The sequence below is a fragment of the Denticeps clupeoides genome, chromosome 7 (assembly GCF_900700375.1).
Source record: "Denticeps clupeoides chromosome 7, fDenClu1.1, whole genome shotgun sequence".
NCBI classification, from domain to species: Eukaryota; Metazoa; Chordata; class Actinopteri; order Clupeiformes; family Denticipitidae; genus Denticeps; species Denticeps clupeoides.
Window position 1 is genome coordinate 24941581 of NC_041713.1, and position 14070 is coordinate 24955650.

Sequence of the window (14070 nt, forward strand, 5' to 3'; positions counted from 1 at the left end):
TTGTAACGGTGGTGGTGGCTGTGGTGACCCTCTGGTTCGTTTCATGCTATGTCCTCGTTTAGCAGTTGTCAGGAACCAGGATTTATTTGCTGGTCTCTTCACTGGGGTCTGCCAGTAGTCTGGGCACTTGATTCCGTGTCTCGGAGAAAACAAACAGAAGCAGCGGCAGACGGTTGCACTGTATGACCGATACTGAAATATGTGGTAATAGTGGTATATTGGTGCTACAGTGGCCTGGTACCCTAACTAGGACAGCCTAATAGCCTAACTAAGCTGTCATCCCTGTTGGGATGGAACATCTCCCACCCCATGCAGGAAACTCAGAGAACTGAGCAGCTCCTTCAGTGGCAGGCTACTGCACCCACAATGTGGGAAGGAGAGGTTCAGAAGGTCTTTTCTTCCAACTGCTGTCAGACTATACAACAAAGACCTCACAGTTGGCCACACACACAAACAGACAGACAAACACACGCTGGCACGCAAACACACACATCAAAAACCACCACAATAGTTACCAATTGTACAGGTGTACCCATTGTACATGTGTAGATTTCAGTTGTACATTTGTAGATATATCCATATACATATTGATTTTTTGCTGCTGTTACCTCTGTTTTGCTGCTATTACCTCTGTTTCTATCCACTTTCTGCCGTGACAAATGCAATTTCCCACTTGTGGGACTAATAAAGGTTGATCATATCTTATCTTATCTTTTAAACTCTAAAAATGCTCAGATGTGCTTCAGCAAAAGACCCTTGCATTTGTATGATGCATTTGGGGCAATGGTGGCCTAGTGGTTAAGGAAGCGACCCCTAATCAGAAGGTTGCTGGTTCAAATCCCAATCCACCAAGGTTCCATTGAGGTGCCATTGAGCAAAGCACACTGCGCTTTACATGGATGCCCACTGCTCAAGGGTGATGGGTTAAAAGCAGAGGACACATTTTGTTGTGTGCACCATGTGCTGTGCTGTGTATCACAATGACAATCACTTCACTTTCACTTCACATCCGCAATAAATTCTCAATTAAGATCTATCACATCAGTCAAGTGGGCAATAATTTGTACCTGTTGAACAGAGTTAAGCAATGAAACAGCGAATGTCTACCTTTCCTGTTTACTTTCTATGGCTGGCTTGTTTTACTGATGCCTCCCAGCAACATGACCCTAGAGATTCCACTGGATATCATTTCACAATAGGCGGGTTTTATTTTACGTCCAACTGCATGGAAGCCATCAACTATTTCACAGTAGAGCAAACAGAGGTTAAAAGCAGCCACTGTGACCACTGACTACATTTTAAATGGAAACTAATTTTAATTAGACCAGTTAACATCCAGGTCTAAAATCACCCATTCAAAGGAATGATACACTGGGTATTGATGAAGTAAAAAACACCTGGCAACATTTCTTAAGACAGAACGTACACTTACTAGAGGCCATTAAGTTCGGGCAGCCATTGCATGATGAAGTCAGCCTCACGCTGATGCACTACACTGGGCCTTTTGTAAGGGGCTACAACCCCCACTGTTTATGAGAACTGCTGGCACAACCTCTGCTGTGTAAAATATCTGGCAACAATTAAACAACTTTAATGAAATGATGCTACTGTTGCCTTACTAACCACCCAATGCACATTCATTTACAGCATTTGGAAGACACCCTTATCCAGAGTGACTAATGTAAGTGCTTAGCGGTTAAGGAAGTGGCCCCATAATCAGAAGGTTGCTGGTTCGAATCACAGTCCATCAAGGTGCCACTGAGGTGCCACTGAGCATAGCACCATCCCCACACACTGCTCCCTAGGCATGTTTCATGGCTGCCCACTGCTCACTAAGGGTGCACACATTTCGTTGTGTGCACCGTGTGCTGTGCTGCAGTGTTTCACAAGGATACTGGTTCACTATGGGCTAAAAATACCATCAGCTTAATCTTTGTCAACAAGTTAGAAAATTAGTATAGAAATGGCTAACCCAAGAACTTTTGAAAGTGACAGCCATTGACTCAGCTCCTCTAACATCTATGGGAAGTTCAATCCACCACCTAGGTGCCAAAGAAGAGTCTAGAAGCATGTCTTCTATGTACCGTGAGAGATGATGGAACCAAGTGGGGCTAATGTGGGAGAGCTTGGAAGGGTTGAAAAGCAGAGGGTGACCTTGCAGGAACAATCTAGTTTTATAATGACAAGAGACTGAACAAGCACCTGGCTGGTTTGTGTGGAAAGAATATTAATGCTCCTGGAAAGAATCTTCCTGATGTTGGAAAGAAGAAGTTAACATGACCAAGAGTGATTATCAATATGAGAATAAAATGAGGTGGTTTTCAATGGTTACCTTAGATTACACACAATGACCGAAGAAGAGTCCAGGCAGATGAAAAGATCCTGATGAAAGGATGAAAAACAGTTTGGTTTTGCTGGGGTTGGTCCTGCCTGAGACCTGAGCGTTAGATGAAGGATAAGAGATATTAAGTTGAGTGTCATCTACATAGCAGTGGTATGAGAACCCATGTGAGTACAGAGCCCTGAGGGACACCAGTGGAGAGTGGAGAGGCAGTGGCTGGCCTAGCAGTAATGGAAACAGACCTGTAATCAGGTTGCTGGTTCAAATGTCCACTGCTCCCTCAGGGTGCTGTGCTGTGGTGTCTCATGTGTGACAATTAATCACTTTCACTTCACTCTCTTCTCTGTCACCGGAAATGGCCGATCTTATAGGTTTGAACCACTGCCATGCTGAGTCATAAATTCAAAGACTCAATATGATGATCAAGAGAGTCTTGTGGTTGTTAACGTTAAACGCTGCTGAAGGGTCAAAGAGAATGACGACTGATGTCAGTTTGGCTGATCTAGCGTCATGCATGCATGACAGCCAAAAGGACAGACTGTGCCACTTTGAAGACAGAGTGATTAGTACCCTTTAGGTTATTACATGAAATACACATTGATTATGTATTCAAGAATAAAAAAAAATTTATTTTAGTATTTGTTGATGTCTGTGAGATCCAAAGTGGATTTCTTCAGAATGGGAATAACCCTGACTGTTGGAATCAGGAGAGTGGCCACAGAGGTGGCAGTGGCCATCACTGAAATCTGATTGGCTTCCCCGGTGGCCACCCCAACCAGAGCTATTAGTCAGTATGTAAAATTAGAGTAGTGTTTCAAAATCTGATGTCTCTTGGGGTAAGTAAACAGTTGTTTGCAATATTTGGTGTTTAATAATTTGAATTTGCTGACTTTAAGTTACCTAGCATTGACCAGATCTCCTCTTTTCCCCTCTTTTCTTCATGGTTTTTCTACACACATATTCAGTAAAAGTAAAAAATTACTTAATTTAAAATTTAATTTGAGTAAAAGTTACTTAGTTACTTTCAACAACACTATTAAACTAAAAGTATTATGTGGGGCACACTGATTGGCAGTCAGTGTGCTCATTTGTCAGTAAAAACAACTGTTTGCTCTTGAAAGAACAAAAAGCACAGTTTATTAATAAGGAATTGTTGATGGATACTTTGATTTTGGCTTTATTATTTTTTTTATTGGGATGTTTGAGTTGGACCACACAATTCAGAATTTGGTACTATTGTGGCCATCTGTGCTTAAAAATGTTTTATGGGGTGGTCTTAACATAGTTTGCACATTATACCACCTAAATGTTCAATAAAAACGACTAAGTAACTTTTACTCAAAGTAAATTTTGAATTAAGTAATTTTTTACTTTTACTTAAGTAGAGTTTTAGATGGGTAGTTTTACTTTTACTTGAGTAGAATTTAAGTAAAATTCTTTAAAAAAATTTCTATATTCTTTCCACCTCTGATTAAAACACATTTGAAACATTTGAATGCTAATGAAACCCAGCAAGTTCTGTTTCACAGACCACAAGAGCTGAAAAAAAAGAAAAAGCATTTACTGGAACACCTGCCATGGGTTTCCCAGCAACAGGATATGTTGTGCCTGGAGCTGAGTCAGTGATCTTGTCCACAGGGGGTCACTTCCCTTGTGAATTTCAGCGTCAGAGGGGACTCACTGCTCTGTATATTACATTTATGATAGTAAAATACCCACCATGAGTCCCATTCTCTCTGTATGTGGTGAACTGTTTATGTTTGAACATTATGACGCAGGTCGAATAAAGACCTTATCTGTTATATTTTGGTAATATAGATTCAGATTTTCAGATAGATTTTATTCTATTTTCAGATAGATTTTTGTGCTTTAAAAGATATAGAAGCTAAACTCTGAAATTGGATTCTGGTTTTCAGTGGGGTGCCTTGAAAGGTCAAAGTTGCAATTAAAGTGTCACCACTTTTGTATCCACTGAAGCTGTGATTTCATCTTTTGGGGGTGTCAGGATATCCTATTGTTTCAGGTTTTACTGTAGGCTGAAGCTTTATTTCTCAATAAAGACTTTCTCTTGGCTGACATGGTGCCTGTAAAGATGTGTGAAACAGGACAGAGCCATTTTTAATAGGATAAAGGAGGTTTTGTTTTGTTTCCTGATTCTTATTAACATTTTGGTTAATGACTAACAGCCTCAATGTAGCTCTCCTGTGCCTTTATAAATGCGCCATCTCCATTTCTGGGGCTCCCAGTCTGAACTCGGAAAACAGTGGAGGCAGAGATGAACTTTGTGTGTGTTTTGCTCTGGGTCTTACTACTCACTCCTGGCATCTCTGAATACCTACATGGTGATGGTGAGATCATAACGCATAAAGCATTTTGTAAAAAGAGCTATGATATAAGTTTCATCGATAGATTTAAATGAAAACACATGTTTTCTCTCTTGTATTTAATTTTTTTTCCAGGTGGTAAATGCGGTTACCCTCAGGTGCAGGCGATCCTGCACCATTCCTCGAGAATCATTGGAGGCACAGAGGCAGTCTATGGATTCCATCCCTGGCTTGTATTTTGCAATCAAACGATATAAGTAACTGTAGAGGTTCACATTATTTTTTCCTTTTCTGTTTTATTAGACCGAACTGACACTTGACACTTCTATTGTCTTTCTGGTGGCTTGGTGGGACAATGCAGGTGTCTTTAAAGAAGAAAGGCCTGCACTTCTGTGGCGCCGCTGTCCTCACGGAACGCTGGATTTTGACCGCAGCTCACTGTGTCTACAGAGTTTCAGAGTAAGTCAACAGTGGTTTTATCCTTGCACATGCATACTGTGTGTGTTCCTAAATGTATATAATTCCTCCATGCATTCCACTGTTAACAGAGCCAAAACATCCAAAGGGTTCAGAAATCAAAAATAATAATCAGAAATCAAATGACAACAGGGAGATCGGATCTCCACAAAGTTTGGGTCTCTCCACAAAGTTTGGTGAATGGGAAGGCCTGGTTTGGGCCAAAGGGGGAGTGTATTGTTGCAGGTAGCAACTCTTCCCCCCACCTCTCCTTTAACAGGACACACAAGACATACAGTGGGTTGCAAAAGTATTCGGCCACAAACATGAATCAATTTTATTGGAATTCCATGCGAAAGACCAATACAAAGTGGTGAACACTTGAGAAGTGGAACCACCTTTTGCTGCAATTACAGCTGCCAGTCTTTAAGTTTATGTCTCTACCAGAGACTATCTAGACACTGAAATTCTTGCCCATTCTTCTTTGCCCATTCAGCTCCAGCTCAGTCAGATTAGATAGACAGCATTTGTGAACAGCAGTTTTCAGATCCTGCCACAGATTCTTGATTGGATTTAGATCTGGACTTTGACTGGGCCATCCTAACACATGGATATGTTTTGTTTTAAATCATTCCATTGTTGCCCTGACTTTATGTTTATGGTCATTGTCCTGCTGGAAGGTGAACCTCTTTTGCTGACTCCAAGAAGTTTTCCTCCAAGATTACCCTGTATTTGGCTCCATCCATCTTCCCATCAACTCTTACCAGCTTCCCTGTCCCTGCTGAAGAGAAGCACCCCCAGAGCATGATGCTGCCACCACCATTTTTGACAGTGGGGATGGTGTGTTCAGAGTGATGTGATGTTTTCCACCACACATAGCATTTTACATTTTTACATTTTACATTTTTCAAAGTTCAATTTTGGTCTCATCTGACCAGAGCACCTTCTTCCATATGTTTGCCATGTTCCACATGGCTTGTGGCAAACTGCAAACGGGACTTCTTATGGTTTTCAAGTCAAGTCAAGTCAAGTCAAGTCAGCTTTATTGTCAATTCTGCCACATGTACAGGACATGCAGAGAATTGAAATTACGTTACTCTCTGACCCATACAAGTAACATTAAATACAAAAACAGTAACAGTAACATTGAATACAAAGTATAAATACAATTTAAAAAAAAAATATATATATACAATTTTAAAAACACCATATACAAATAAGGGCACATGGTGGAGAGTGAAAAACCAGGAGAGTGCAAAACCAATAGTGCAACAGAGGTAAGTTTAAAGTGACGAAGTGACAAGTGAGGTAGTTGGCAGACCAGAGCTGCACAGAGTGACTGGTGCATGGTCAGTTTGTGTGTGTTAGAGTTCTTGTGTGTGTGTTAGAGTTTCTTTTAACAATGGCTTTCTTCTTGCCACTCTTCCATAAAGTCCAACTTTGTGCAGTGCACGACTAATAGTTGTCCACTTACCCCACCAGATTACCCCACCTGAGCTGTAGATCTCTGCAGCTCATTCAGAGTCACCATGGGCCTCTTGGCTCCATTTCTGATCAGCGCTGTCCTTGTTTGGCCTGTGAGTTTAGGTGGATGGCCTTGTCTTGGTAGGTTTACAGTTGTGCCATACTCCTTCCATTTCTGAACGATCGCTTGAACAGTGCTCCGTGGGATGTTCAAGGCTTGGGAAATCTTTTTGTAGCCTAAGCCTGCTTTAAATTTCTCAATAACTTTATCCCTGACCTGTCTGGTGTGTTCTTTGGACTTCATGGTGTTGTTGCTCCCAATATTCTCTTAAAAAACCTCTGAGACCCTCACAGAGCAGCTGTATTTGTACTGACATTAGATTACACACAGGTGCACTATATTTAGTTATTAGCACTCATCAGGCAATGTTTATGGGCAACTGACTGCACTCAGACCAAAGGGGGCTGAGTAATTACGCACACCCCACTTTTCAGTTATTTATTTGTAAAAAAAAAATTGTAATCATGTATGATTTTCCTTCCACTTCTCAAATGTACACCACTTTGTATTGGTTTTTCACAATTCCAATAAAATAGATTCATGTTTGTGGCTGTAATGTGACAAAATGTGGAAAAGTTCAAGGGGGCCGAATACTTTTGCAACCCACCCACTAGTGCAACAGCAGCATATGAAACTTGCAGTAATGCGATGAATGGGTTTGTGTGTGTGTATATGACAGGATGAATATAAATAAATATATAAGCAATTTTTAATGCTTAGAAACAAGTTCAACAATTAATTTTAAGTTTGTTTACAGCTCCTCTTTGCAAAACATAATTGCTGTGGTTGGGGAACATGACCAGAGAGTGTTTGATAAAGGGGAGCAGAAGTTCAGAATCAAGACAGTACAAGTCCATGAGGACTACCAGACCTCCTCTCCAATGAGCTATGACATCGCTCTTCTAGAGGTGGATGGAGACATTCAGTTTGGCAAGTTAATCACCAATTCAGTTGAAGCTTGTGTATTAGATTTATGGAACATTTTCTGTTCAAGCAGCCACTGTGTGCAAAGCGGTTTCATCCAAGCACTAAAATAATATTTATATGCATAATATGTTTGTCATGGCTGCCACCCCACCATTGGGCCCCCAGGCGGCATGTGACAGCAACAGACAACAGACTGAATAAAATCCGGGCAGCCATCTTGGGGGCTGCCTGCTCTTTGAGGTTAATTCATTGACGCTAGCCTTATACTCTTGGTCTGAATTCTTGATTTACGACCCTTTGCCCGAAGGGTAAACGACCATGAGACTTGCCTGCTGTTCTCTCCCTCCACGGCCACCATGAGCTACCCTTAGCCACCACGCTCAGCAGTGTGCCCCGTCCACCCCTCTCACTCCCACTCACCGCCGGCCTCTCTCCGCCAAGCCTCCCGCCAGCCACCCCAGCATGCACAAAGCTCACCTCCTTCCCAGTCTCTGGATACAAACCCGCGATGTCTGCCCGTGTGCCCCCGAACTCTGGCAGTGACAGTTTAATTACTTATGAAAAATAGGGTTTAGTTTTAAATCAAGAAACATAAATGCATTTTTTTAAAAGCTGAATGACAGGTTCTGTGCTTGACAAATCAGAGACACATTTATTGGTGCTGGTTATTAATTATAACATGTATATCTTGATACAATGGTCAACATTTGTTTTGTAGGAGACTACATCCAGCCATTATGCCTTCCTTTGCCGAGTGAAGAGTTTCTACCTGGGATGACCTGCATTGTTAGTGGATGGGGACGTCTGAAAGAACGTGTGTGCTTATCTATTAAAGGAATGTTACTGATGTTCTAATAGTAATGATGATGCATTGGGAACCCAGGTGGTCGCCTACCAACTGTTCTTCAGGAAGTTCACCTGGACTTGGTGGGTCCAGTCATGTGCAAGTACCTCCTCCAAACACTTCGACCCAACCAGCCATTCACTGCTGTGTGTGCAGGGCCAGAGAGAGGCGGCAGAGATGCATGCCAGGTGTCACTCGGTATTGTCATCCAAATCAATGATATCCAGCTTAATCAGATGAGTCTGTTGATTTCATAACTTTTACCATTCTTCAGGGGGATTCAGGTGGCCCACTGCTCTGCCCTAGAGAGGATGGGCACTGGGTTATAGTGGGAATTACTTCCTGGGGCAAGGGTTGTGGGCGCAATTGGACCAACAACAGGAATAAACCACCACACAAAAGAGGATCACCTGGAATCTTTACTGATGTCAACATGTTTTTGCCATGGATCAAGAAAAAACTTAATGGTTTGCATTGATTCTTAATATTTTACTTATTTGCCTTTCATATAATTTCTCCTTTATTTTCAGAAACATACTTCCACAAGTCACTGTATGCTATGATTTGATCCCTTTGGATACATTCCTGTAGGCCAATGCCATGTGTCTGATGGCATTTTGACTGACAGCCAAGGAGTCATTAGAAATCCAACCAGGTTGGGCCAAAACTACCAGAACAATGAGTGAGTGAACACAAAGTTGGAATTAACCATCTACTGTAAGAGCTAAAATATGAAAAACAACCCATAGTTCTGCTTATTTCTTGAGCAGATTCTGTACCTGGTCTATCAATGTTCCTACTGGGAGCCACATTCTTCTGGAATTCCTCAGGTTTGATGTGGAACATGATGATTTCTGTCATAGTGATCATCTTGCAGTGTTTGCGGGTGCAAACAATGCAATTGGTGAGAAACTACAGAATAGCCTGGAACAACACCCTCTTCTCAGTCTCCAGCCTGAATTGGATGTCATGCATGTAGTGCTACTATGACATCTTAATGTCCTATCTCCACCTGCCATTTCTCCACAGAAACGTTCTGTGGCTCTCAGCTTCCACCGCCAATGCTAATCGCTTCCACCAGCACCATTGTCCAATTTGTGTCCGATGTCAGTAGCTCAGCGGCCGGATTCTCCATCCGATACAGAGCTGTGGCAGACAATTATACTCATGGTGAGTGTGTTAGTATACAGTCAACACCATGTGCAAGATGTGTTTCTTACTATAGCAGGTCCCTTAGGAATAAACAAAAGTGTAAAAAGCAGGCTGGGGAAGATAAATGTTTTTAACATGTGGGGGAAACTGTACTCTATGACTTTTGATTATTAAATGATGACATACTAGACAGGCGTCTGCAGCAGTGATTTGCTGGTCTAATTAATCACCTAATGAAAGAAGACCATCTTCCATCCTTAAATCCACTGCAGAGACCAGTGTGTCCTCCTGGGGCAGTGTAGTCAGGTCCAGCACTGACACACATTCTGAGACACAGGTGGACTGATCTTCTTGCAGGAATATTGAGATTAAGTTTCAATTTCAAAATCAAGTGAGATCTGTAAAATATCCACAGCAGACGGCTTTCATCCCCGGCCCCTGGGCTCTGCTTGTTTTGTGTTTGTGCAGGGCCAGGCTGTGCTACGGTGGCACTATTCCATGCACAGGGGCTTGTCCAGAGTCCCAACCACCCAAAGCACTATGGCAACGACACTGACTGCCGCTGGGTGATCCGTGCCCCCAAGGGCCACGTTGTCAAGGTGAACTGGGGTGCCCTGCCGTACCCAGCCACATCATGAATGCATTCATGAGTTGCAGTGAGAGCTGACTCAGATCAGTTTCTCCTGCTGTAGAAAGTGATTCTTGATGTGACACTGTGCCCAAGGTGCCACCACTTTAACAGCCATGATCCCAAGTAATGATTAAATATTGACATATATATGTATGTGCTCATATATGCTAAAAGTAGCTGAATAAACTGTTTGAAATCTAGGAGGTGTCACTACTCTGTTTATTTAAGGGACATTGTTGGGCTGTTGATTTAAGGGATATTGTTTGGCATAGACAAAGCAGAGTGATTTCACTATTTGCAGTGCAACCTGTGGTATGAAACAAATCTCTAGCCTCTTATCATGTTTTACAGCTGGATTTTCACGACTTTGACTTGGAGCAGTCAGAACATTGCTACTATGACTCAGTAAAAGTGATGGGAGATCTTTATGGGAAGGATGAAATAGGTAAACTGAAGAATGTGTTTCAAATATTAGAATGTTTGTAATTACATTTTTAATTTTACTCCTTAAGCTCTGTCTGCATTATAAAGTTGGTAAAATAAAAACAAAACAGAGCATGATGGGACTCCACCTTTTAATAAATGTTTATTATTGGATTCCCAAGTAATAAGTTATTTGTTTCATTTGATAGGTTTCCCATGCTTTCTCAACCCATAATAATAGATCTGGTTTTAGCTACTTAATTGTGACCAGTGATGGATGAAGTACACAAGTAATGTACTTCAGCAAGTTCCTATTATTTTGTAACAGGGTATTGCTCAATTAACTAATTTTAGGTGAAAGGATTGTAACTCTTGTCACAACAAACTTTTAACAGAATGTCTTTCATTTGGCACTCATTAATAAATAAACACAAAACATTGAAGGCAAACAATTTTACATCACATGAAATAAAGGGTTTCAACAACAAACCTGCCCGAGTCAGAATTTACAGTTACAGTTGGAGTCATTCAGAAGAATTGCATACAGTAGATGATGTCAGGGGAAAGGACTTAATTATAAGAAAAAATATAGCCATATAACCACATTTAATGCCATAACAAACAATAAACAGGAACATGTTAATATGGCTTGTATTATATGTAAAGATCATTAAAACATCCATATTATGTGGATTTTCGGCACTGTTATTGTTATTATAAATATAGATTCATCGTATTCATTTAATAAGGAATTTCATACATTCAATTGAGATGGAGCTGTGCAGAATGATGTATTTTTGTGTTGTATTATTGCTGTAGGTCTGTGTGTGGGAACATCCTGGTCAGTCAATAGCATCAATGAACCACCCATGAGAACTGAGAACTGGAGCCAGATACAACTGGAACAGCCTTGATCTTTGCTGGCTGCCACCAGATCGGTGTCAGTGACGATGTATTTGTTCTCTCCATCTCAGTGGTTCTCTGTGGCGGAGGCTTGCCCCCACCTGTGCTTAGCTACAGCAGTGTGATGGTGCTGCGTTTCACCTCTGACAGCAGCCTGGCAGGCCGGGGCTTCCGTGCCACTTTTTCCTTCATCAGTGAAAACGGTGAGCTTGGCATCAAAACGGTGAGTTAGGACACAAAACAAAGACACTTTATGGCCAAAACCCCAACCCTGCCCTCACATTACTTCTAATGCTAATATAATATAATTCTGTTCAACAGAACCACTCAAGTTGTACATCCCTCCCAGTTGCAAACTGCCTGTGAAAGGTTCTAGTGAAAGTGTTGTAGGAGGGGATATTTGTGGTGAATAAATGACATAACATAACAAGGGACATCTTGTGTGGGTGCCAGTTGGCAAACAGTGAATAATGCCACTCGCAGTTGGTTGGTCTTTGCTTTCTTCGCACATTTTGTTTTTTGACTGTCCTTCTCACCCAATCAGACCTCCATGAACAGGATTCCTCTGAAGGTGTTGATGTGACAGGTGACTGGGTTGCTCAGTCTCGACAGTTGCAGACAGGTTTGTCCAGCAATTCCTGTCTCTGTGCCTTAACAGAGCTCTTCTGTAATGTCTTTGTTTTGAACCAGAGCCTCCTACTCTTGTATGCAGAGTAAGGACATGAGCTATTTAGCTGTGTTTAAATAAACTGAGGTTACTAGACAATTACACTGTTTGTACAGGCCCATGGGTAACGCTGCATACGGGGTGCATGCTGCATTCTATCTTGCCAGGCTTGTGTGGAATACCGCATGTTCTCACTGGTTCTGAGGAGCCTTTGATGAGATCCTCGGCCTGGAATGTGCACCTCTCTCTGGATACTAATGTTGCATGTGGAGGAGTCATAATCGAGGAGACCTGGGTTCTTACCTCAGCCCACTGCATTTCTACTTTGTGAGCTTCATCATGCACATGCCCCTCTATATCTACATCTCACATCTTTTTCACTCCAATTTAATTTAGAGATTGCATCTTTTTTGTTATCAACCTCAGGAATCAGAAACAGTTAAAAAATCTGAAAGTGAGGTCTGGTGGTCACAAGGTGCAGGTGAGATATATGCATTTGCTGCTGTTTTTTTTAAACTTCTCTTCAAGTTTTGTGTGTGGATTCCCTCATGAAGGTCCGTGGTGTGAGGCGAGTAATCATGCACCCACAGTATGACCCTTTAACGCTGGATGGAGATGTGGCACTGCTCAAATTGAACACAGCACTGGTGTTTGATGAAGACACTCAGCCTGTCTGTCTACCCTTTGATGTAGGGGATTTTCTGGACTCCCAGTACAAATGTACAGTGGCTGTTCAGAACAGAGGAGAGAGTACGTGTCATGTCTTTGCAAATACAGTGAATGCAAGTAATATCTGTATGAGCATATATTAAATATTTAATCTTTAACAGCAACTGAAGATAAGTCATTCTAGGGTTGAGGCATCACACTGAGATTGTGATGGTGTGGGAGGCCTGTTTTTTAAGGATTGAGCGATCACCCACACTCTAATCAACAGGTGGGTACTGGAACCATCCACCTCAGCAGATGGAGGTTATGCTGGTTGGATGTAAGCATTACCATGGCAGTGGTCTGACAGCTACAATGCTGTGTGCTGAACTGCTGGAGGGGTCAGCTTCCTGCATGGTAAGTCCACATATACTTACAATAAAATATTTTTTTAAGAATTTAGAATAAGAGATCTTAGGTCAGTTTAGTTCAAACAAACACAATGTCTGGTAAGCAGAATGATCTCACACAACGTAATGGCACCCCCTGGTGGAGCACAGGGTCACTGCTGCTTCTCATAGACACCAATGAAGAAAACGTGCCGTTTAGAATATCTAAAGAATGCAAATTAGGCATATTTCTGCAAATGAGCAGATATTTTAATGAATTTCAATGAATGTTCCCCACTAGGAAGATCCTGGACTACCACTTGTTTGCCGGTCGATTGACTCCACTTTCTTCGTGCTCGGTGTAGCAACCTCTACAGAAGGCTGTAGAAAGTTCAGGAACCCTGTTGTCTATTCATCTGTCTCAACCTTCTTGGACTGGATTCAGGACAAAGTTGATGAAACTAACTAAATAAAGTTAAAACGTTATGTTAAACAATATTTAAAAATTTACTTACATTTGCATTTCTGGCATTTAGAAATGCCCTTATCCAGAGGACTTACAGTCAATAGTCACTGGGGTGTCTTACCCACTACGCAACTGCCACCATATTACAACACAAATTTAGCTTATTACATGGATACCTTTGTATTCCTGATAAAATGTTAAAATTGTGGTTTATATGTTAACCATGTAACCATATAAATTGCTACTATAATATAACATTTTTTTCTTAAGACACAAACAAAAATGTCATAAAAGTGGGTATTATTTTGTTTTGCTGAAAAAATCAGCTCTGGTTATGATAGTTGAGCAGATAATTGGACCGATTGGACGCTGAA

At 41.4% G+C, this 14070-nt stretch overlaps 1 protein-coding gene across 6 annotated transcripts; it reads left to right on the top strand.

Moving 5' to 3' along the window:
• Window positions 1-4592: 4592 nt before the first annotated feature.
• On the top strand, window positions 4593-13830 carry LOC114794759 (ovochymase-2). Of its 6 annotated transcripts, none has more exons than XR_003750376.1 (19): window positions 4593-4689; window positions 4801-4898; window positions 5027-5124; window positions 7404-7576; window positions 8292-8387; window positions 8457-8605; window positions 8692-8884; window positions 9009-9099; window positions 9167-9321; window positions 9447-9587; window positions 10038-10168; window positions 10552-10645; window positions 11598-11729; window positions 12071-12148; window positions 12361-12520; window positions 12620-12674; window positions 12887-12943; window positions 13131-13258; window positions 13532-13667. XR_003750376.1 is itself a non-coding variant. In XM_028987521.1 (19 exons), the coding sequence occupies exons 1-19, from the start codon at window positions 4617-4619 to the stop codon at window positions 13697-13699; spliced, it is 2409 nt and encodes an 802-aa protein (XP_028843354.1). In that variant the 5' UTR covers window positions 4593-4616; the 3' UTR covers window positions 13700-13830. The 6 variants fall into 6 exon arrangements, 5 of the variants coding, with proteins under 5 accessions (XP_028843354.1, XP_028843356.1, XP_028843355.1 ...); XM_028987521.1 differs by having other exon boundaries at window positions 12748-12943; window positions 13532-13830; XM_028987523.1 differs by having other exon boundaries at window positions 9188-9321; window positions 12748-12943; window positions 13532-13830.
• The last annotated feature ends 240 nt before the right edge of the window (window positions 13831-14070 follow it).

Excerpts from the sequence above, each read along its gene's own strand:
- LOC114794759 (XM_028987521.1), top strand. The coding sequence starts at position 4,617 with ATGAACTTTGTGTGTGTTTTGCTCTGGGTCTTACTACTCACTCCTGGC. Across the intron at positions 4,690-4,800 it reads TGAATACCTACATGGTGATG|GTGGTAAATGCGGTTACCCT; the intron begins GTGAGATCATAA and ends TTTTTTTTCCAG. Across the intron at positions 12,149-12,360 it reads GTCTCGACAGTTGCAGACAG|GCTTGTGTGGAATACCGCAT; the intron begins GTTTGTCCAGCA and ends CTATCTTGCCAG.